Source organism: Miniopterus natalensis, chromosome 5 (assembly GCF_054644295.1).
Source record: "Miniopterus natalensis isolate mMinNat1 chromosome 5, mMinNat1.hap1, whole genome shotgun sequence".
Lineage (NCBI taxonomy): Eukaryota > Metazoa > Chordata > Mammalia > Chiroptera > Miniopteridae > Miniopterus > Miniopterus natalensis.
Window position 1 is genome coordinate 75,437,452 of NC_142085.1, and position 25,916 is coordinate 75,463,367.

A 25,916-nucleotide genomic window follows, 5' to 3' on the forward strand; every position below is an offset into this window, starting at 1 on the left:
GAAATCCGCAGCACCTTATGTAAGTTGCTATTCAATACTCAGTATTTCACCAGGAAGATTCTCTTCTCACAGCTAAGGACATCTTCACTCAAGCTTATATTAATGGACAGAGTTGGGACTTACTAAATCGTCTTCACTAACCTGTCCATTATTTTTGTTAATGGCGTCATGATTAGTAGGGAAACCATTTAAAAAGTCTTTGGCTTTGCTTTGTTCTCAAAGTTAATCTTGGGGAAAGAGGACCTCCCAGAAGTGGGCACAAGTGGCTAGAAAAGCAGCAGGGGTCGGTGCAGAAGAACCCCGGGCCTGGGAGAAGTGCAGGAGCAGCAGCAAAGGGAGGCTTTCCTGGGGTGGGCGCTGGGCCTGGCACCTGGTAGGTACTCGCCAACATCTGGGAAAAAACACTCATAACACAAAATGCTACCAAAACATTTTAGTCAGAACTATTCTGGAATATCAACAAATTTTGGGTGACTCTACTAGATATATAAATTAGCCACTTTAAGGATAACATTGGCACTTTTTTACATAAAAATGGGTATTCTCTTACAGCAACACTTTTCCAGGAAAAAAGAAGGAACTAGAGCTTCCTTTGTCTCCTTGAAACTAGGAAAGGGTCGATATAAGGCAAAACCCCCAATCTGTAGGAGCCAGCTAAGCAAGGAGAGATGGCTACCACGGGCGCTGCTGGCTTCCACACTCTACCTTTCCTTTGGCCATGTCACCTCTCAAAGCATTTCCTGAGGCCCCTTTTCATTTGCTAAGGAACTTTTTTGGTTTGAACACAGAAAGGTCACTACTCAACTTCTGGTGCAAATCAGTTTCCCCAGCGGATCCTGTGGCAACTCTGGCATCTCCTGGACTCCTGCCTCTCCCCTGGGGCTGCCCTAAACCATCTGGATGCCCACTGCCTCCCTGTCCTAAGCACACCCCTCCAAGGGCACAGTCCACCTTCCCTCACTCCTCCTCCAAACATCAGCTCCCTCAGGAGAGCAGTGGCACCTGTCCCAACTTTCATTCTAAAAGTTTCAGTGACAGCAAACCTCTCACAGTTTCACTCAGGGAAATGGAACAATAAACCACAGGGGTGTCCCCTTCTGGTCATCAAAATAGAGGTTTTTCTCATTTGTTTTCAAATGCTGTCTTGCAAAATTTCTCAAGAACAAACATATCATATAGAACCTGATCTTTGAAAACCATTCTCCATTTAAATAGAAATTCACGTATAAATTACATTTCATCCCACAGTTCCTACAGCTCACTTGATGCTATTTATACCTTCTGTTATAAGAAGACATTCCAAAGAGAGAGTGGCCACAAGTGCTCACATTCCTCTTATCATGTACCCCCCCAAATTAAACCCAAGTTCAGGTCAGCATGGCTATCTGTCTCAATGGCTGTCAGTATTAGCCACGTTTTGACAATAACAATAAAAATTCTATACCCAATCTAAATGAACAAAACCTGATAAATGCCATGCAGTCAGCAGACGAAGGATGAATACTGTTAACGTTAGACCAAACAGTTTGTCGTTATACTGCCTGTCAAATGAAGACCTTCCGATTTCAAATTTAAGTGCTATGTATGATTTTATGAAATAATTGACTTCTTTTTTTCAATTTAAAAATATCCATCTTCCCACCTGGAGTCTCCAGTACAAAATCTTGCCAAGCTGTTTAATCATGCAAAAGCTATTAATTGCTTCAAGCCCTTCAGGTTGTTTCTGGCAGCATTTTCTTCTGATATTTACAACAGAAAAATACATACCCGGGCATACCTTTGTGCCTGGCTGACGGTGGTGACGTGATATCCCGAGTGGTAAACTGCCTTTATCACACTGATCCATCTGCCTTCGTCTATTAACTACCACCTCCACTAACGCGTGTGCAGACTGCTGATCACACCTTCGTAACTAGAGGGAGTTCAATCCGGCTTAGGTATAATACAGCTCCCCCAATGGGCAATCAGAGCATAAGAGAAGGAAAGAAAAAACTAAAAAGGAAAGACACGAAAATCAGCAAATAAAGGAAACAAAAATACCAGGTAAAAATGGGACAGGATATGTTAAAATGGAGAATTTAACGGACACCTTTGCCAATGCTTTTGGTAATTCAAGTCGTTTGATTCGGTTCCACAAAATTACCCAGGGCACACTCCTTGCACAGAGCATGCTCCAGAAACAAGCAGACCCCCAGCTCTGTGCGCTTCAGGCAGCAAAGCCCGTTAACTGCTCTCTCATTCCTTAAGGACAGCATCTCCCAGTTTACATTAAATCATCTATTCAACAAGGCGATCCGGCTTCTACTGCAACATATATGAAAGCAAGATTCTGGTTAGTAGTGGAAGGAAGAAAGGGAACTAGAGAGCATGACAAAGTTTTCAAGAGAAAGACAAAGGAAATAAAGGGCTAGCTTTGTTTGGTTTATTAAATTTCAAGGGCTTTGCCTGCCAGTTTGAAAAATGCATGATATCACCAGTGTGTTTATTAAAAGTGCTACTTTAAATTGCAGATTGAGGGAGCGTGAATTCCCCTTGGTAGCTCTAGGTTATTGACTAACAATTATATGCAATTTTTAAATGACAAGGAGGGGAAAAGAATTAGGGAAGGCTTGCAGGATTAGGGTTCTAAAGCTGCTGCTAGTTTAAGTAAAACCTAAAAATCTAAATGTATGACAGTAAAATGTCCAGATTCACACAGATGCAACCTGTTCAGGGGCACTTGCATTTTAATTGTTAAAGCCTTTTAAAATGATGCTCAGATCAAAGAGCAAAATAGCATAAACTTTGCTCAGTGCTTACTTGACAGTTTATTGCTGGATTTAGGAAGGGGTGGGGAACCTGCCAGAGCAAATGGTTGCTTGCTAGCTAACTTGAAAAATGCACTTGTTTCAGCACAGAAATAACAAATCTGTTTCTGATTCCAGACATTATTTTCCAAATGCTGCCAAGAAAAGAATCTAAGGAATTCCTTTACATACACAACATGCACGAGACAACTGGAAAGGGGCCTGTGATCTGCTCCAGGGTGCACAATGAGGAAGGAGAGTTGAGTTTTTAGTATGAACTGCCCTCTCGGGAGCAGGAGCACATGCCTGAGATAGTTCTGAGCTGTAATCTCCAACATAACTCTGCTATTATTAGACAACCTAAAGGCTTTCCTAAATCTGTAACTTGTGTAGCAGAAACGGATGTAGACAGGACCCTACCATGCTGAGCATGCAGGCAGCTGGGATACACCCAACTCCACACAATCACCACTTTTCCAATCCATGAAACTAGATTTCTAGCTCTTGGATGACACATAAGAGCTAAGAAAGGGGAAGAATCTAGTCCAACACCAAAGCCAGGTTTAAGTCTCCAGAGAGAATGCTGGCCAGGCAAAATCCAATATTAAATTCAGAACCTTAAGGTCCACGATGCTCATAAAACATGCTAAAAGTATTCTTAGAACACAAAAGGATTTATACATTAATCCTTTCAGAAGAGCAATGATTTTAAACTCAACTACACAGGGCTATTCTGCTTTACAATTTATAAAACTATGTAATGATCAAGCCAATGATTCAAAAGGATGTAATTTCGCACGCATCCCTTCTGTTTTATTAATGAGGGGGAGACTCAGCAACAGACTCCACTTTGGAGAGAGGGATCATAGGAGAATTCTGAAAGACTGAGTCATCCAGCAGACGGAGCTATCTAATGCAACTGTTTAAATTTTTGGCTCACACTGAGTTGACTGCAGTGAACTGAGTTCAATTTTGTTTTTTGTTTTTTCCCTTCTCAGCAGGATAAGAGTTCATGAAGAAAACTGGATCATTTTTAGGAAATAAAAAGGCATCATTTTCTGCTTTTGCATGATTGATCATAGTGAGTGTATTTTCAACCTTTGTACCTACACATATGAACTTGTCTTAAACTTGCATTCCCATAGGCTACAAATACATCATCAAAGCAGCTACGCTGAAGAGTCACTCTTACAGGTATCCATTAAATACACCTCCTACCCTGCTACCTTCAATCAATGTGATTTTAGATATGGTCCATTCTAATGGAGTGAGGTGTTCCCCCCATGTCTACCGGGAACCTCAGAACGTGCCTTTATTTGGAAATAGAGTCTTTGCAGATGTAATCAATTAAAATGAGGTCATATATTGGATTAGAGTGGGCCCTAAATCCAATGGCTGCCATCCTCATAAGAAAACCACAGACACAGAAATACAGGGACACACACAGGGAAGAAGGCCAAGTGAAGACAGCCAGAGGTGCTGTCACAAGCCAAGAGACACCTGGGGCCACAGAAACTAGAAGCAGTAAGGAAAGATCCTCCTCTAAAGACTTCAGAGGGAGCACGACGTCACCAACAACCTGATTTTGGACTTTAACCTCTAAACTGTGAGAGAAGAAATTCCTGTTTTAAGCTACTCACTTAGTGGTCATTTGTTACAGCAGCTCTAGGAAACTAATACAGATTTATTTATCCACTAACCCGTGCCAGTTGGCCAATGATTTGCTTACCAGTCTACAAGAAGATTACTATAGGAAACGTGATTAAATGTTTAAGAACTTTTATAGATGTTTGACACTGTGGCGATACCCACAGCACATGATTTTATGTTTTACAAAATATCTGTCTGTGATGGATTGGCAATTAAAAGAAGAAAATAGTCTTCACAGTTAGAGATGCACTACAGAGATAATTAATATTTATAAAGATGAACTGGTGTACTGCAGTTAAGAAATTTGCATGCTGAATGGTCTCAAAGAAACTTAATTAGGTTCCATGCAGTTTTAGTGGTGAAAATATTTCATTCTAATTTTTTGAGCAAAGTAATCCATGGATGATATGTGATACATGCATGGTAGTTTGCCGTTAACCACCTTATTGATTAGGCAGAAACCTTCCCAGACCATGTTGGATCATTGATTTCACAGTGAAGGGACAACACACCACAGCTTTGTTAACCACAGGGACCTTGGCAGAACTTGAGAGAACATTCTCCCAGAGAGCGGGGAGCTCAGGGGTTGCTCATACAAAACAAACTTGGGTGGAGAGGGCCTATGTGAACTACTTCAATGGCAACAGTAGAGAGTGACTATAACTACATGAGCTACTATACTGACAAGAAAGACAAAGATGGCATCGCTCTTAGAAGATGCGATCTTTTTTCTAGCACCAAATCAACTAAAAGCTGAGTAGACATGACTTTGGAAAAAAATAGTCTAAATGGACAAAAGGAAGCCCTGCATCAATGTGGGAGGCTGTCTGATGTGCATATTTTCTTTTAACAATTAAAAGAAATACACAGGAACACAATTTAACCCAAGAGAAGGGCAACTCTGTTTCCTTTAAAGTCCATGAAAATCATAACCACAGACTCCATAGCCCTTAGGACCTCAGCTAGCCCTAGAAACAGGCCAATTAATAAAACCTCTGACAATGCCTACAACAGAGGGGTACATGAACACAGTAAGAACACAAAGCATCACAAAGAGCCCTTGATATTCCTGTGCTAAATCTCATTTGCCATTACTTTATCCTGGGGTTGCCTCACATGCAGCACAAAGGGCAACTTAAAAATCCTTACTGTAAATCAAGAGGCTATAAATCACAGGAAGAGAGCAAAATGTCAACTGTTTGTCCTGACTGCTGGCAGATCAGAAGTGGGCTTTAAAGGGGATTGTGGATTCCTGATTGAAAAACACACTTCAGCATAAAAGCACTCAGTTGTCATCACATGCCATTCACTTGACTTTCTAAAATGTCCTCAGTTACCACGGAAACTAAGAGTCCATGAAATTGATAGATTCTTTAATAAGTGAAATTGCTGTTATGGGAATGGGTGGAGACAAATATGTTGAAGCTGCAAAAGTCATACCCTGCAACAGCTCCACACCTGCATTCAATTAAAAATCCTGCACCTTAAGCTACCATTAGATCATAATGACTTCAACTACACTGTGGAAATTACCCTAGGGTAGCATGCACTCTCCTCCAATAAAACTGATCGCTGGCTCTTCAGAGTTACATTCTTTTTTGAGACAACAACTTTTTTTTAAGAAACAGCATCATGAGAGCTCATAACTCATTTTATCTAAAATTATTTTTCAGAATATTCAAATTCATTTCAACTCTATGAGCTCCTTAGAAATCTACTACAACTAGATAATCTCTATAGTATAAATTAATTTACTTTGTAGGGAGGGAAAAATAGGATGTTCTTTTTAGTTCTTACTCTCTCAGTTTTATCAAATTTGTACCAACTGTATAAACAAATACCCAAAACTCAGTTTAATATTAAAGACTTGGGTGATTTTTAAGATGTCAAATTAGGGTTAAAACTGTAAAGGTTAAGACTAGAGCTTTCCTCATTAATAGACTGAAGACAAAGGAGCAGTCAACAAAGCAAGCCAGGACCGCTTTATTTCCAAAAATTGAAAAGCTGTCAAGAATTTCACATCAACAGAATGACATACTCTGAAAGAAATGAACAAAATAATCTATTCCAGTCCTGAGGAAATTCATTTTCACTCCCCCATGCCAGCAATCTCACAGACAAATACACTCTCAAATGCCTAAGTTAATCACATTATGAGAAGAGTTGGAAGAAAAACAGAGTTGAAGAAAAAATAATTGCCTAAAAAGAGAAAATACTCCCCAAATAATCAGGAAATCACTACATGTACTCATATACTCACCGCCTTACAGTACTTGAGTACTATAATCCATACATAGCTAGAATGAGAGCTGTGTCTACTGTGAAACTAATTTCATTCCTGATTTCACACAATAAAGCTTCCAGCGATAGAACTGTCCCCCCTTCCAGTCCTTCTGATCCTTCCCATCAGCAGCTCATCGCACGGAAACGTCTCTAATAGGACTTACACTACAACCGTAAACTATTCCAACTTTTATTAAGTTTCCTCTAATTCTAAACTTTTAACTACTTTTGTCTATGACAAAACACATACACAACACATCCAAAGGGAGAACTAGCCTTTCCTTCTAGGAGAAAATTCCATCTCCCCAGCAGGAGGTCTTTCTTCCTGTTTGCAACAGAAAAAGAACAATGACTTTTTCACTTTCATACTTAACAAAAGTCCCTCAAAACTTTGATTTTAATAGAACTAGCCACGTGACTTAGGCGCTGATGCTAAATGACCGTTTCTCTAACTGTAACTTCACCACCCAAACGGACCCAGAGCCCCCTCACCTTTCAGGCAGAACATTCTGAAGCAGTCCCACGGCGGGCGGCGCTCGCAGCGCAGCAGCCTGCAGCGCCGGGCAAGCGTCTCCCAGCCCACCTCCCCAGCGCCCCAGCGCCCCAGCGCCCCCTGCCAGGGCGCGGGGCAGCGGCCAGCCCTGCGACTCCAGGAAGCCACTGCCCAATCCCCGGCTTTCTGGGCGAGCGCTGACACCTCCCTCTCGAGCGCTGTTTCACACCACGCAATCAGCCAGGATCATCTTGGAAAGTGAGAGGAGCAGGGGGGAGCAGTCACTGTCCACAGAGTCCCGTGGAGAACAGGGCAGGGGGAAGTCCATTTGTCTGTCTGTCTCTCAGCATTTTCCATTGCAGCAGATGGAGTAGCTCATGTGGTCAACAAGGCAAGAAAGAAATCTCTGGGTTCAGCTGCACTGTTTGCTATTAATTCTGACTATTCTTGGATTTCATTATTCCTTTGCTACTCACACTCTAACCTTTCTTACTGACACAGGACAACCCATATATACGGGTCCATAATCAGCACTAAGCACTATTAGATGAAATGCACACAGCTGTCTGGATCTCCATAAAGGGGTGAATGTATGTGAAGCGCTTGTAACAGTGTGGGACACAGAGGAAGCACCATGGAAGTGCTAGCTGCCGTTACTATTGTCACGACTGCTACTAACCTTAGGGTCAGGATAAAAATGTTAAGTGTGTTCCACTTCTATGGCCCTGCCATTTTTCAGATGAGGAAACAAAAATAAATATCCTCAAGCTGGCGTCAGAGCAAGTGAATTTCTAACTCTACTGCGGCCATAACCAGATCATAACATTTCTCCCCTCCACTAGAAGCTAAATTCACTCTGGCCAGTTAGGGGCTACTTTACTTACAAACTCTTTTACAAGGTTCAAAAGCAAAAGAAGAAAGTTTTTGGCAGCTCTGAAGGGATATGGTCTCCAAATGTGGCCTCGGGAGCACCACAGTTGAGAGGGCAGTGTGACAGCAAGTGGCCCGCAGCCTCTGGAGTCTCCTGGTCACAGGAAGTGGCCATTGTTCACAGGCCAGCTGCTGTGTGCAGGTCTTCCTTTTGACTCCACAGGATGCAGGAAACTGACTCACAGAACCCATCTATCTGTCTGTCTGTGTCCTGGGGTGCTGGCTGCAGCCCTGGCTACATAGTACGGACGCTCTGTCTTTGGATTTGAACGTACGGTGCAGCATACCCTCACCTCCCGTATCCCCAGCAGTGCCTGACTGATAGTTTCCTACCACGAGGAAGTCACTGTCCTCGTTGCTATGATCACAAAGAAATATCAGAGACCCCTAGCCAGAAGCTCACTGGGATGGGAAGAAAAAAAAACCTGCATGTGGAATGACACACAGTGATACTAGCTGGTAGAACAGAAATGGAAGGAAGCTTATAGCTCATCTCATTTGATAGAGTGGTTCAGAGATGAGGCAATTTGCTCAACTAACCAGTGGCTGCATCAAGATCAAAGCCAAACCACCTGACTCAGCCTTTTCCATCTCACCATGTGACCCTCCCACGGGTGGCTGGAGTCATACCTTGTCCTTGCCTGTCTTGAGTGGTCTTCCATGCACTGTATGAATCACAAAGGTATTCCTGAAAGTATCCTTATGGGTTAGATATAACTTTTCAAATTGCACACACAGAGAGAAACTCAACTTGGAGAGTTAAGAATTCTGAACATAGGTTAGTTCACAGGGTTTGGATGGCTGCATTCTTCTTGTGGCACTGTGTGAATACTCACAGTTAAACCTTTAATATACAGTGATACCTCGGTTTTCAAATGTCTCCATTGATGAACATTTTAGTTTATGAATGCCATAAACCCAGAAGTGAATGCTTCGGTTTTGGAACACACCTCGGAAGTCCAACATGCCACACGGCTTCCGCTGAGGGCAAGATCCTGAGGCCTAGCTGTCAACTGCTGATCCCTCGGTTTTCGAACGTTTCAGAACTCCAACGGTCTTCTGGATCAGATCACATTAGAAAACTGAGGTACCACTGTACAGACAACTTCATATGCTGGGAAGAATACCGAGTTGGAAAGTAAAGAGAACGTGGTTGCGGCTGATCTGGAACATTATCTAGCTGGTCTCCACAGCAGTTCATAACCTATAAATGTGGGGATTGGATGTGGGGCCTAAATTAACTCTAAGATTCTATCATTCTAGCCAACTCCATTCAGTTTTTGCTTGGACATATATAGATATATATATTTATATAATATATGTAAGCATTTTTGTTAGGTGCATTATATCAAGAAAAAAGACAATCCTTTGCCTTCTCACCATTTAGTGCAAGAGGTAGGTGGGTGAATAAGCTATAATACAATGTGATAACATATAATAGAATACACAAAATTAATAGTGATCAACAAGGCTTCTTGCCTAATACCATCTAACTAAGCTGCTCTTCCTAACCAGGTGAAAACATCTATAATTTGATGTAATAAGGTTGAATGGTGCCCCCCAAATTCCTGTCTACCCAGAACCCCAAGACGTGATCTTATTTGGCAATGGGTCTTTGCAGATGCACTTAAGGTAAGGATCATGATGAGATGGTACTGGACTTGGGGAGTGTTAAGGAAAATAAGAGTCCCCTTATAAGAGACAGGAAAGGACACACAGAGACACAGAGAGGGCCATGTGAAGATGGAACCAAAGACTGCAGTTCTGTGCCCACAAGGCATGGAACACCTGGAGCCACCAGAAGGGGGAAGAGGCCAGGAAGGATCCTCTTGTAGAGCCTTGGGACCGAGCAAAGCCCTGCTGACACTTGGTTTAAGTCACCCCATTTGTGGTCATTTGTTACAGCAGCCCCAGGAAACTAACACATTGAACAAGGTAACAATTATATGAGAGAGGCATGATTTTTATTTCTTTTTAAATCAGCTTCAATTCATGATTGCATGGGCTTAAAACCTATTTTTTTCATATCCTTGTACTTACTATGGCTAAATTTTCAATGAAGAAAAAAACACACCTTCCTATAACACTCATAAACAGCACAAATACCATCTCCTATTAAATTAGTGACATTATACGGACCACCATCTGAAAAGTCCACAGCATTAAACTCAAGCAATGGCAACAGAATAGGCTTTTACTAACATCATTTTCACTATCAAACAAGTGTAAATACGTTCAAAAAATAACACATGAAAAGACACACTATAATCCTTTTTTTCAAACTAGGGGGGGAAAGCATTATCCATTAAAGTTATTATTATCTGTCACCACTGATCATTGCTACTAAGTTTGAAAAACAAATACCCAGGAAGCCTGGGAGCAGACCCAGGATGATGTATGCGAGTAGAATTTACAGCCCTGGGGGCAGGACAAAGGCCTTGTCTTTGCCAACCATGACCTTAGAGCAGCAACCACTTTTCTCTCTTGTAGGATCACAACATCCAGCATCATGTGAAAATGTAACATTATTATCTTGGCCAGAGGGAGTGGTACACACATAAACAGCCAAATTTTTTTAGATACTGACTGTCTTCCAAACCACTCCAGTGCTATGAAATTTATGTACTAAAATTTTTTTTGCTTCAATAAAATACTGAAATATGGGGAAATTAGAAATTTGCATAATGCATAGAATTAGTGAGTCTAGAGGGCTCAAAAGTCTACTTTGTCCCTGGCAAAACATAAGCAAAACTACAAGAAAAACAGACAAACCATAGTTTCTCCGTATGCATCCTGACTCTTCACAAAAGTCAGGCAAAGATGGAAAGACCCTTCTACATACCCAGGCAAGAATATGCTTCCCATTAACTAGAAAAGTAATCCACACCAGGCAAGGCCTGCTTTCAGATCTCTCGGTATGCATCTCAGTACTTTAAAAGTCAGAAACTAAAGACATATTTCTAATCACCACTTTCCATTTTCCCCTATACTGAAGGAGACTGAAGATGCTGAGCCCCCGGCCCCCAAGTCCCACCGATACTTTTAAGGTTTGAAGGGCCCTGGCCCATGTGGCTCAGTTGGCTGAGCATCGTCCCATGCACCAAAAGGTTGCTGGATTGATTCCCAGTCTGGGCACATGCCCAGGTTTCTGACTCCACCTCCAGTAGGGGGCGCCAGAGCCAGCTGATTGATGTTTCTTTCTCAAATCAATGTTTCTCTCCCTCTCTTTTCCTCTCTCTAAAATCAATAATAATAATAAACATATTTGAAAGAACAAAGAAAGAAAAAAAGATTAGAAGGACCAGGTTAAGCCAGTTACCTGGAAAAGAAGCCACTCCGGCAGCCACGGCAGAATCTGAACATCTTACCAAATGTTTAGAATATGCACTTGTTTTCTAAACTGTACTAGAATACTTCAGTTTTTACCAATATTCTGAATTTCTCAGAAAAGACAGTGACTGCCTGGGTTTTCCCATATATATTTTTACTACTACAGAGAAAGAAGACAAAAAATTTAGCATTGTAACTTCACATTGGCTAATTACACATTTTCCCTGGCTACTGTAACACTGGTCCTGGTTCTAGTGCCCCCTTCTGGTCACCTCTGCAGGCAACATTAGTTCATCAGAGGGAAACCTGGAACACAGGTCTTTGTTCTAGACACTTCCTCTTCCTGTCATCATCTGACCCTGAATCCTGTTTGATTTTTCTGCACTCTGAACCCCAGGGCAGCCTCATTCTCTTCACAGTCACTTTTCTTTTAGAAGATGTCTGAATCCTGGCGTGGTAAAGGGACAGGTTATTTTGTATTAGACACAAACGAGCTACGGAGCTCCAAGGCAACCGGCAAGTACTTCACTGGGTTCTGGCCTCAGGTAGCTTCATTCATGTCACTGTGTTTCCTCCCAAAGTCCTGGGAGTTCTGCTCTAATTGGCCATTTTAAAATATGCTCCCCTGAGCCCATTCTTAAGGTTATTTTATTTTTTCTCTTCACAACCAAATCTGGACTTCTTGACATCACAACCAAGAATGCAGCCCTCATTTGGCCCCTTATCATGAAATTGTCTCTAGGCACCCTAGTTCTCCCAATACCTAAATGAGTTGACTTTTTTCCTTTTGAAGAGCCTCTGAGCCCCTCTGGTTCCATTTTCCCAGGGAATGTAATAATGAGTTTCCAACTTAGATAATCTCAGACTCTCCTGATCTCTCTAGGATGGGTGGAGTTGCCTTGTCTCCACTGCTATCCTCTGGGCTCCAGAACTCCACCCATGTGCTCAGGAGCCCGGTCCACATAAGCAACAGCAGCAGGAAGGAGTCATTCAACCTTGCTCCATTCATCCTGCCCTGATAGCTTCAAAAGGTAGTGCCTGTGGCTGAGAGGTTTCTTCTAGCTACAATGTTCCTTTATACCTTTATAGTAGTTAATTTTTTCTTTCCAAGTCTGACCTCTTAATCTACCTTTATACATTCTACATCTTTCCAAAAGAGCTCCAATTGCTCCATTCTCTCCCTTAAGAAAAATAAAAAATCCTGTTTCCAATTTATGTAAAAAACATAAGGTCATGATAAATCCCAAAGTCCCTGTCGAGCAATAAAGGCCCTTCTGGACTTGGACTCAGATCTTTTCCCAACATTCTCTGGCCATGCCTCCCGTTAAGCGGCCCGTGGGGAGGTGATGTGCCATACTCCATGTGATCTCACACCTCCACTGTCCCTGATCAGGCCATCATTTCCTTTGTCTGGAATGCAGGCCCCACCCCACAGCCTGTTGTTTTTAGTTCTCTTAAGCCTCCTTTGACCACTCTCCTCTCCCCCAGCAGAATCAATCTCTCCTTACGCTATGTCATCATGGTTCTTTCTTTATGCGGCTATCATAGTGTCACAACTTTGTGTGCCCACCTTAAATGAGAGACCTGCAAAGTAGGAACTTAACCTCCAGTGCCCTGTGCGGGGCGCCTGGAACATAATAGATGATCAATGTTCTTAGCATAAACCAGAATTATTATCACTTTAATATTTCATCCAATAGCAAATAGTTAAAAGAATATGTATAAAACGTGGATACCTATCCAATAGCATAATGATTCCTATGAAGTCATAAAAATATTTAACATATTGCTTAAAATTAAATAAACAGATGTCATTTTTTCCTATGTAAAACTGTACTGAAACTCTTACTATTAAATAGCTACTGATCGCCCGGCCGGGCGTGGCTCAGCGGTTGAGTGTCGACCTGGGATCCAGGCAATCAGGGTTCGATTCCCGGTCAGGGCACATGCCCAGGTTGCGGGCTTGATCAATGACTCTCTCATCATTGATGTTTCTGTCTCTCTCTCTCTCCCTCTCCTTTCCTCTCTCTGAAATCAATACAGATATATTTAATAAATAAATAAATAAATAAATAAATAAATAGTTAGTGATCATTAATAGTCAAACTTACGGTGGAATGTTCATAAATCATAAATTTAAAGATTATATAGTCTATCACAATATATACAAATATCGAGTCATTATGTTGTATATCTGAAACTAATGTAATGCTATATGTAAATTATTTCTCAATAAAAATACATCATTCAAAAACTTATGGTCTAAAGAGGCCTCGTTTTCAAACCCACAAACACAGATACTCTCTTAAGGCAAGTCTGCCAGAGCAAACTCAGAAAGCAGTTTTCCCTGCCCTCATTCAGCTTAAATTAAACGTTTGAAGGATAATGGGAATGGGGAGGAAAAAGAATTTTTCCAGAAATATCCACAGAAGAATGTTGAAGTCAGTGTGTCCGGCTGGAGGGAAGATACCAAAGGTGTGATAGTAACCCCTGATTCCCTCCAGTGGGCTTGTTTTTCCCTTATAAAACCACCAGAGTCTAAAATGAATTCTCTCAAAGCTCTGCCATTGTCTGTAGACCTGATATATGTATACTATACTTTGGAGAGTCCAGGTTAAAGCACATAAAAATAACCTCATTTCAATTACTATTTTAAGAACACTGAGTTTTCCAATCCTTGGGATGATAAATATGTACAGTCACTTAGGTCTAGTATAGTTTCCTTTTATAATGTCTGTAGTTCTCACACTGTTCACTAAACTTATTCCTAAGTATTTGTTGTGTGAATAGAATTGTTTTCCAAGTTCCATTTTCTAATTATTTGCTGTCACTATAGAGAAATGCAATTGATTTTTGCATGCTGATCTCATATTCTGCGCCCCTGCAACATTCACTTAGTAGTCTAGTAGCTTTGAGTGGGGGGATTACCTAAAGTTTTCAATATACCATCATGTTGTCCATGAACAAAGAAAGTTTTACATCTAAAAAAATAAATAACTTCCAGTCCTTTCATGTATTTATTTCATCGATGTGCTCCTTGAGAAACTGACTCCTAAAATACTGTATCAATGGCAATCCCCTCCCCAACAAAACACAACTAACCTAAAATAAAGAGGTCATTTGTATTATTTTCTCCTAAACATGTGAGTAATCTAAGGATATTAAATCAATAACCAGCCTTCAACTATAGAAACTGGTGTACCTTTTCCACCCACAAAATCCCCATCCTAAAGCATTCTACAGAGAAGTCAGCCTACAGACCAGAATTAGTCAAGGTCATGAACCAGCCAATCAGGAGCAACATAAGTCCTGCCACCATTTACTTGTTAATAAAACATAAGCTCATAACCAGAGAGAGTAACTGAATGATAATTACTTTGAATCACCAAGCAAAAAGAGAAAAATTAAAAAGACATACAATAAGTGTCCAGGTTCCTGATAATTTTTATTATTCTAATATTTAACTTAAGATTTATAAACTTAAAGTCTTTTCTTTTTAAGCCAACTATATATTTGAAAAACCCAAAACTCTGTAAAGACCTGGAGAATTTCCACAAAAAGGTAGTTTATTTCCGAAATCACCCCATTCTCCAACTTTTGACCCACTTAAACCTTGGTGACAACGGTTAAAGGAAGAAGCTAATCATTTCCCTTTCAACTGCCAAGTCTTCTTTCTGAGCAGCCAGGGAGCTTGAAACTTCCCAGGAACAGCAAGTTATTTCAGGACCCATAGGATTTGCAACAATAATGGTTTGAGGAAACCACAGCATTTAGGCTCATTCAGTCTTTTTCCCTGTTCTTAGCAGTTTAAAAATAAGCAAGAAAATTATTCTTCAATTTGGCAGACCATTTTCAGGGAGGCGTCTTGCCACAGTGCATGATAATCACAGAGTTACACGGTCCACAGAGAACACAGCTTTCCACAGAAACAGCTCTTCTCTCTTCCCGCTCTTTGATCACCAAACAGATCTGAGTCTTTTCATTTTTTATTTTTGTTATACCTCTTCCTCTTTTCTGCTTTCCTTCCCTTCCTCCCTTCCTCTTACCCCCCTTCCCGGCCCCCCCCCCCCCCCCCATACACACACACCCTTGCTTAACATCAGTAAAGTTAAGTTCTAACAGGAGTCTACAATTTTGTCAATGGTAATGGCTGGCATTTTTGTTCCATTTTTACTTAATGCATGTCTGCAAATTTAGCTATTCACGATAATAAATCTACAGCCCCACAAAAGGGGGGGAACTACACATCAAAAACAGAATACTAACTTTAGAGTTTGCAAATACACTTATTTCTTCTGAGGCAGGTGTGCTTTTGACAGCTCTATTAGGTTATTCCACAGTCTCTAAGGACTTTAGTTCATACAAAGGAAAGGCTGCAGCCTGGGGCCCTTGGGGTTTTCTGTTTGTCTTGGGGGGTTTTGTTTTTTCCTTCAGTTCTTTGAAAGCTGAATAAATTTTGCCTTTGTGAGTAGAATCAAAGTGACACCAGAGAGCTTGTTTTCAGGGTGGATGTCCCTCCTTTGCCTTTGCTCTCATTAGTAAGTTGCTTGTCTCAGACACATCTATTTAGAAAACTTCTGGGTGATACACAGTGAATGAAAAGCTTCCCAAACTTGCTCTGAAAGGTCAGCAAAGGAATCTGTCACTTGACCTTCACAGGGCAGTCAGGAATGTCAAAATTTAAGAAAGTAATAGAAAGGGACACAATCTCAGTGCCATTTAAGAGAGGAGTAAGGAATGTAAGGGCACAGCCTAACTGGGTCACTGTGGGTTGTGTGGTCTTAAGCAAGCTCATTCACCTCCCCAGTCCCCCTTCTCATCTGTCACATGAGACATCAGGCAGGGCTATCTCTGAGGTTCCTCTCAGCCCTAACAAGTTAGCCTTGTTTTGCTCAGGTAACCACTGGGATCCCTTCCTAGCTCCAATTTGGGGACTATATGCAAATATTTACTCCAATGCTCTCAAATGGCACCGAGAGAAAAAAACATGTGGTCATTGCTCCAATAAGCTCTCTCTCTAAATAACTGCTAAAGTTGGTTTCTCTAATTAGGTATATACAAAATAGTCAGAATTCTCTGAAATTTTGCTTCATCTGCAAAGAAAGGCATCTTTACAACCATCATCATCTCTGAGATTCTACATCCAAAACACAGAGTGAACACCGGGTATCAGAAGCTTTGGGTATCAGGAGTGAGCATCTTCTATCAATTCTCTAATGTTCGGGAGTAAGAGAAAGGCCAACAGTGCTTTTTGACACTGTTGTGCTTTTAAGCACATTTCTTGAGACACAGAAAAGTTTTTTTTAAGTCTCTACTTTCAATTTATTCAAATTGCATGCAAACATTTTTGCAGCTCTCTCATGTGTAAATCAAAGTATTCATTAAGCAATTACTGTAGGCCTAGGATACAAAATGGGGACTACAGCATTTCAACGTAGACTATTAAAAGACCATGTTAATTCCAAGTATCGGGATATAGTGGTTTATTAAGAAATTCACAAAAAAGGCAGGGTCCAATCAGCTTTTTCAGTCACATTTTATATAATTCCCATCTGTGCTAATAAAGACCAATATCATTTAAAGTGTTTGGCGAAAAGTATTTACGGGATGAGAATTGGTTTCAGATAATATGAATTATTCAGAGAAATATGTTTTGTCATCACAATTGCTTAACTTTTCTATAAGCAGATAATGTGAAGAAAGATATGAAATTGAATATACGAGGAAGCAATTTCACCCATATGAAAATCAAGAAAATATATGTGGTGTTCAAATATCAGATGGAGAGAAGAGAAGGGAGGGAGAGTGAGAACTTAAGTTATCAGAGAAAGTGATTAATGGTGAAACTGAAGCTTAAAAGCTATACTAGCTTATTAAGTGAAACAATGCAGTAATCCTACTTGAAAACTCAGAGTGTTATAGAAGTGTTTGAAAGTTAACGTTTACAAAAAGAACTGAGATGCCCAAATATAGTCACAATCCCACAACATTAATGCAAACGTTTCCTTTATTCAACTGTGCTAAAAAGAAAAGCCAACAGAAAATAAAAATGTAAAAAAACACACTCATGCAGTACAGTAACATCCTGCTTATCGAGAGATCACTCTTCTGACAAGCTCAACCACTCAAAATATGGCCAAGAAATCAAAATGGTCTCTGACCAGATAGCATCACTCACAGCGTTGTGGCTCAGGATCTCATTATAACCTTCCGGTTAATACTGTTATAATAAACTGGATCGCCCAGAGCCTCCACACTAGGTGACAAATTAGAAACACCAAACTAGAGAGTGGTGGGGACGACAAGAGGCAGGCATGGCTGCATGGGGGAAAAGAGAAAGCCCACAGCACCAATGGAGTAAGAGGCACACGGTGGAGACCCACTTCTCGCCAAAGCAAAGATCCCTGCCAACCTCAGGAGCCACCAGGGCATCGCCAGGTTATTACAAGGTTCAACGACCATTCATGGTGACACCAAGGCATCAAAACCAGGTTTAACTGTGCTCTGTGTACTGAGCAGAGATGTGGCACAGTGTCACAACAAGAGTGTGGGACTAAGTCACAAAAAGTGGATTCAAGTCCAATCTATAGCATTACTATCCATATGGCCTTAAGCATTACTATCCATATGGCCTTAGGCAAGTCACTTAATCTTTCTGAGGTGGCTTCCTCAAAGCTGTCATGACAAAAGAGGGTCATGCCACCTGTCCTGCCCATCCCATAGGACTGTCAAAACAATGAAATGAGACCATACATGTGTGACTACTGGGTAAACCAAGACCTGCAACCAAGACTCTGTCTGCAGAGTATACCTTAGAAAGGTTTTTATAATTTAAAAATTTTGAAATTTTTTAAAATTCTGAAACATGAATGAAGCAAACTTGTTATATGGAAATGCAAGTAAGTAAAAGGCATATTCTGCTAACACTTTATATAAGCTAACATGTACTCCATGTGATCGCAATTTTAAAAAGTATTTCTAGCCAACCATCACATTTTTACAATAACTTTGTTTCAAAGAAAATGCAGCTTATCTTCCAGTTCAGGTAGGATCTCTGATACACATAGCCTAGAGCCCAACAATTTGAAAGTAAAAGTAAATGGAATGAACTTTTCAAGTAATTTTTCCCCTGTGGGGGATGGACAGTAGGTCAGTAAACATGATGACAGAGAAACCTCCAGAATAAGGCAGAAATTCGACAGACACTGCCATTCATGAGCTTTCCCTTGGGTGGGTTAGCAGGTGCAAGCAGTCCTCCAAATGCATTAGCAAGGCTCCGCGCCACTCTGCTCCAGCAGGGGACAGGGTTCGTGCTGGAACTCGCTCAGTCCTGCTGCTAATTTCCCAGCATTTCCCTTTATTCATGGACATGGTCCTGGGGTCAGAGTGCAGAGCGAAACCTAGACGAGGCCTGATATGGTGAATGAATGCTTAGGTGCTCGCTGCCCTTAGTTCTCAGACCAGGTATTTTCTGAGATGCACCACTAATCCGCAATGCACCTAAAGATACTTCTGGTGCATGAGGCCTTCCTACCACAGTGGACCACCCACAGAAACGCCATCCGTCTGTACCTTCTAGACACTGTGAAGGAGCCAGCTGGACTCAGGATAGTAAAACCCTACCCAAAGAAGAGAAGTCTACGGAAAGCACCATTTTGCCAACTGAAGGCTGTGACCTAACAGGGAGTCAGTCATAAAACCACTTTCGTAGGTCAGGACTGACATTTTCCGTCTATAAAATAAAACAGGAGAGAAAATTACTAGTATCCTATGTAGACACGCAGCCAAGGTAAGTATTTTCACAAAGCTTTTGTTTCGTTTTATATGCAGCAGGTCCTCGAATAACCTCGTTTGAGTCAATGTCATTCCATTATAACGTTGATGAGAAAGAAATCAATTCTCGGCCAGGGTGAGCCCGTGTGACGTCTGCATGTTCTCCCAGGTCCTCCCGGCGTGTGTGTGGGGCTTCTCCCATACTTGTTTCCTCCCGCGTGCTACGTGATGCAGCCTGAGTGAGTGTGAGGGCCAGGCGCCCCATGCCCGGCGCGGGTGCCGCCTCGCTTGCCCAGCGGCCGGGACTGGCTCCAGCCACCCTGACCCTGCCCCTGCCCCTGCCCTGGAATCAGCAGGCTGGAAAATCATTCTCTGCCTTGTTTTTACCCATACTTCTTATGCATATGTAGCGCCCACATTTATTTCAGTGTTTAATACGAGAAGAGTTTGGGGTCTTCAGTTAGAAGTTTTGTGAAGCATTTTTGTGACCAGAAATAATGCCCTCGGGACTTCACTCTTGTTTATATCACTCAGCCTGTGGTAAAACTGGTTTCCTTACACGTCGTTTCACTTAGGGTCGCGGTTTCCAAGAATCTATGAAGAACGTTAAGTGAGGACTTACTGTGTATGCCTGTGTGTGTGTATATGTATATGCAGGTGTGGGGGGGGTGTGCACGCATGCATTGTGTGGGCTAGGAACAAATGTGGTATATTTATTACTCTGGACACAGGCAAATTTTCAAAGCTCACTGAATTAAACAAAACAAATATAATTAAGCTTCTTGGGCACTGTATAACCCAAAACATTCACACCACAGGTCCACTCTAAAAGATTCTTTCTTCCATTCCAAACAAGCACTTGTTGTAGAAAAACCTAACTCAACGTTCTCAGAAACTACAGGAAAATTGGATTTTTGTTCAAATCTCTGTTAGAGTTGAAACATAACCTTCAAAAGTCTGTTCCATAACCTTCCCCTGGTTACAATGACATAGGAACAGGGATAACTGGATGAACTAACACATGTCCCAGTGTGTACGATGTAACCACGGTCCGATGATCCAAAGGAATGTTGTATGAGAGAAAAGCCCAACCTCTCCAGCTTCCTAAAGCATCAATAGAACATAAGAACCGCCCAAATGCAACAAGGTGTCTCAAAAATCACTTATAAATCAAACAGACCTGGGATCCTTAGAACACAATGACATTCAGGCATTCACACATTAAGGACAAAAAAACTGGACTTGGAAAGCTAGCAAGGAAAAAAAAAGTACTTAAAAGATCTTGTTATAGTAGAAATAGTGTATACTGATTAACTCTGCAAAAAAATTACTTTTCTTTTTAAATCCTCACTGGAGGATATGTTTTTTTAAATTGGCTTGAGAGACAGAGAGAGCAAGAGAGAGAGAAAGAGAGAGAGATCAGTTGCCTCTCGTATGAGCCCCAACCAGGGATTGAACCCACAACCTAGATATGCACCCTGACTGGGAAATGAACCTGCAACCTTTTGGTGGAAGGGACAATGTTTCAACCAACTGAGCCACACCGGCCAGGGCTGCAATTAAATTACTTTAAAGTAAAAAAATCAAAGTTCTTTTTCCAGGAAGTCAAAGCACTCCATGTACTTTCTACTGGCGAAAAAATTATGCCAATAAATAACTACCAGTCAAGATGACCACAGCAACCATGCCAAGCACCAGCCAAAACCACCCACAAAGAGAAATTCACAAATTGTCTTTTGTATGCTTTGTAAAACAATCCCACACCAATCCAGACTGAAGCAATACACACCTGTTCAGGTAAGAATTCTGGTTTATCTCCAAATGTAATCCAGAAACACCAGATACCCAGTTTCTACTTTAGCTGAGGCAGTTTAGAATTACAAAGTAAAAGAGAACCTTCGGGAATACCTAGGGAACTGTACCAACAATAAAATATATTTATTCTCACTTTTTCTTTTAAAGTTTACTCAAAAGACAAAAATTAAGTGATACAGTTTAGTGAAATCTCAACTGCTTGTGGCTTTCACTTACAAATGGGCTTTTTCCTCGAGAAAGATAAATATATTTGGAACCCAAATCTGACAATTTACTTGTACCACTAAAATTATTTCAATCAGTTAATAGTTTTTATTCTTGTCTCATGCCTTTTCCAACCATGTACAGAAACTTTATTTAGCTACGTCTTAAAAACAAACAGACATAATTTATTACAAGGGAACAACTAGTTGTGCAGGCTGCATATTCAGAAACTTGACTCCCAGGAGACTACCATAACTTTACTGATTTAGGAGACAGGATCAGAAAACTTAGCAAAGGGAAGGCAGAGAAGAGAAGTATGGAGATGCACGATCTCTCCTCTCCCCTTATAACGTATCCCTCCTCTTCCTCAAGTCTATTGCCACCTTCTTCCACTGTCTTCCATTTGTTCCTGCCTTTAACACAGCCTTTTTTAAATAGGCCATGAAAATGGCAGGGTAGTCACTCTCTGTCCCACCACCCTCATGACTGCCTGCTTTAGGGAAGGCTCTCTGTGCCAGGCCACCTCCAGTCACTCCCAATTCAAGTTATTTTCACCTTGCCTCAGAGAGAGGCTGCTCCTCCAGGTGGATTTCTCAAGGTGTTGCTTTATGTATTAATTAGGAAGGCTAGAAATGCAAGGTGATGGCTACCCACATTTCATAAAACCAGAAAAAATATAACTATACCTTTGAAAATGACAGATGCTATTGCTAAAGGAACAAGTTATTATTAAAACCTGTGGCCTCCCTTAATAAAGACAGCTTAACACGAAAATCTGATATAAACATTTCATAACTGCTTTTCCTCAGGTGCCTATAAAATCACTTCGCCCAGTTATTGGTCTCTTCTCAGCCGCGTCCAGCTTCTAGTCCCTGATACTCCAATCTATCCTGCGAGCTACAACCAGAGCAGTTTTCCTTCAATATCGCCTTGACAGTGTTTCACACAGCAAATATTTACTTCCGCTCTGAAAAGTGCAAGACGCTGGATAAGACACAGACTGGATGTCAACAAAACTGAAGTGAGGTGAGGCATGAAGCACACACCCAGTCTGAAAGCAGAGCATTTGCCCATATACCAGAAGTTGCTGGGTCTAAGCAAGACTCCAGAATGCCCTGAGTGCTTTCGATGTCCTGTCACTTCTTAAAGATTTACTCTGGGTTCCCTGCCTCATCCCATCTAAGTTTCTCTGCCCAGTGTCTAGTTCTCCCTGGTGATCTAAACCTTCCCCACTTATCAAACCAACTATTATTTTTAGTGAATAATTATGGTCTCCAGACAATATTTATTAAATGTTAATTCGTGTAATGTGTTATTAATAGTGTCTAGCCCTGGCAAGTACTCATTAAGTGTTGGCTAGTGTTAGTATTTATGGGTGGGTTGACTGACTTAGATATGACTTTCAGTTTGGCATTTTAATCATTTCAGGATTTCACATAAAAATGGAGGTAAAAAACATGTAAAGGAAGTGATTGCTTCCACTTGGGTTGCCTATTTCTATATTGCAAATTCTACAGAACAGTATATTCTCTGCTAGGATAAAGCCATCATTGACTCCACTGACTACTGATAGTGAAGAGATGGCCACCCCACAGACAGTTCCATTAAATACAACCAGATCTAATTTGTAGGCTGATGTAATATCTATAAAACATATACTCATTTATTCCACAAACAAGCTGTACCTGCTACCCATATGTAAGATGAATAAGTATCATCCCATTTTACAGAAATTAAAACTAGAGCTTAAACAGATTATGCGACTTGTGCCAGGTCACAAAATTAGCAAGTGACAGAAGTGAAATGCCCAGATTTCCTGACGTAGTTACGCTCTCTGCATCATGCATGCTCTCTTTCAACTAAAATTTGCTGAACACCTAATATGTGCCAGGCTTGGGGAAAGACTGGTTATAAAAGCATACAAAAAAATCTCTTGTCTTAGAGGTAAAATTCCCGTTTGAGGAGACAGGCAGTACCAAAAATAAATATATAATGTACACAGTATAATAAATATGTACTATATATTTATATAGTACAGTGCTTTAGAGAAAAATTTGGATAGGAAGGTCAGGATGAGGGTAAGATGAGACAATTTTAAATAGGGTCACTGAGATGACTTTTGAACCAAGATCTGAAAGAAGTGAGACAGGGAGGCAACCATGTGCACAGCTGCGATTCTAGGTAGAGAAAAGGTCAAGTTGCCCAGCATATTCTAAAAACAGCAAAGAGACTTAGAGGACAGTGAGGGGAAAGCAAAGGTAACAAGGTTAGGGATGAAATGGGGTGACGAGACAGATCAAGTAGGGCCTTACAGAACATGGTAAAGGTGTTAGCATTTGAACTGTCCAAGAAGGAAAGCCAGTGAAGGGTTGTAAGCAGTGAAGTTACACAACATGACTTCTGTTTGATGTTTTACAGGGTCGCTGAGGCTCCTGTGTGAAGTTTAGCCTGACTTTCAGTGGGGGTGGCGGACAGCAAAGGTGAAAGCAGGGAAACAGGTCAAGAACAGACGGCAGTAGCACTGAGCTGCCTCTCCTTATCATAGGATCATCCATCCCCTTCCTCATCTCTGTTCACTCAGTCACCTTTACTAATGGTCAAAAAAGTCATGACCAAACATTTCTACAAAATACCTGCTACACGAACAGTTTGAGCAGAGCAATAGGAAACAGCAGACTGCCACCAAAATTGTGTGCCCACAAACTCCCTTTTGCTGCACCCAAAAAAGTTCAGAGTTGGGAGCACTTGTAAGATTCATCAGTATAATGGACAAAGTAAGCACACAGTGCTACCTAGAACCCACATGCTTTAAGCAAATTCAGAGGGTATTTGTTTGGCCCATTGGCCTGTGCACACAGTATGGTGAGCATTGTCCCAGATGAGCTACATCCGCCCAGTCAGCAACCATTCACTGAGTACTTAGCCTGGGGGATAGAAAAGATAAATAAGACTTGGTCTCTGTCCTAAAAAAGTTCACAGTCCAGCTAAGGACACATACAAGTAAACAAGTAAGTACAATCCAATGTATGAGAAAAACAATGACTGAGGTATGTAGAAGGTACAGAAATAACATACACACACAGATGGGAGTACCCAGCACTGCCCTTAGGGGACTAGGGAAGACTTCGCAGAGCCTTAAAGAGAGTCTAGAAGGTTAAGCAGGAAGTCAAGAGGCTGAGGAGGGGCCTGGAGCATCCTGTTGCAGGGAAATGGAAAGGTAGGGGATAGGAAATGGAAAGTTCTGGAGTTGTGAAACAGTGATGGGTCCATTTGTTATTTCTAGAGGTCAGGACAGGGGACAGGAGTCAGGTGGAGCAGGGTTGCATGCTATGACAAGTGATACAGGCTCCATTCCTTAGGCAATGGGGAACCGCAGAAGAGTGACCCGACTGTGGTATTTGTATTTTGGGAAGATTGCTCTGATTGCAGTGTGGATACAAGGATGGGTCAAAGTAGGACAAGAGTAAAGATAATGGGAAAGAGACCACTCAGAAGGCCAGGGAAAGTTGAGCAGGGCCTGAGCTACAGTTCAGACGGACGAGCCTGTGCACACACAACAGACCTCGAGGAGACAAAAGTGACAAGACTGGAGTTAAGTGAAGTATTTCACAGAAACTATTGGAGTCTTTAATTTGATAAGAAAATATTATAGCTAAACCAAAAACTGTTGAAATTGTATGGAAATGTAACCCATTTTATAACAGCTGCAAAAGACTTATGAAAATCAACCCTAATTGATATACAGGGTATTTTTTGATTATGTAAAAAAAAATAATCATTTGAAAAGAACAACTTAAAAAAAAGTTTCCAAAACCCAGTAAAGGCATTTCAATAGAAAAGAACACAGGTTACTCACTTCTAAAACTAAGCTTTGACGATAAATTATTCCTTTTATCACTCTAAGACAGCGACTTTCAACCTTCTTCATCTCATGGCACACATAAACGAATTACTAAAATTCTGCAGCACACCAAAAATACATTTTTTTGCCATTCTGAAAAAAAAAAGTATAATTTTGATTCATTCCCACTGGACGACTATTGCATTGGCTGTTGTCAATTTTTTATTTGACAATCTAAGGGAAAAGAGGTCAGTGCCCCTGATTAAATAGTCAGGTATTACATGTTTTAAAAATTCTTGCAGCACACCGGTTGAAAATTGCTGCTCTAAGATATTTCTAGTAAACTAAGTATGTCTAATTCTCAAAACAAATCCACAAATTTTTAAAAATAAGTAAATAATGCTCAGCCGGCGTGGCTCAGTGGTTGAGCATTGACCTATGAACCAGGAGGTGAGAGTTCGATTCCAGGTCTGGGCACATGCCCGAGTTGCGGGCTCCATCCCCAGTAGGGGGGCGAGCAGGAGGCAGCCGATCAATGACTCTCTCTCATCATTGATGTTTCTATCCCTCTCTCTCCCTCTCCATTCCTCTCTCTGAAATTAATAAAAACATATTAAAAAAATAAAATAAGTAAATAATAAGTATTACATAAAATATCATTTCAACAGAACTTCAATTTAATAACAAATGAAGTCATTTTTGCAGCAAAACAAGAAAGTGAGACAACAGAGAAAAAAGAATGAAAGGTCAAAAAAGGGCAGTCTCAATGAACCAGATAAAATATTAAGTGGCACTCACTGTTTGTGTCTTT

At 41.0% G+C, this 25,916-nt stretch overlaps 1 protein-coding gene across 6 annotated transcripts in view; it reads right to left on the reverse strand.

Annotated features, from left to right (window-relative positions):
* NHSL1 (NHS like 1) overlaps nucleotides 1-25,916 on the reverse strand; it is a 199,690-nt gene that overhangs the window by 90,892 nt on the left and 82,882 nt on the right. The window contains exon 1 of one of the 6 annotated variants that reach the window (XM_087817648.1): nucleotides 7,212-7,253. The exons of the other annotated variants lie outside the window; for them this stretch is intronic. Coding sequence (XP_087673774.1) covers nucleotides 7,212-7,227 — 16 coding nt within the window. The 5' untranslated portion in view covers nucleotides 7,228-7,253. Of the gene's footprint in view, nucleotides 1-7,211; nucleotides 7,254-25,916 lie in introns of those variants that run through there. 6 annotated transcript variants of the gene reach the window in all.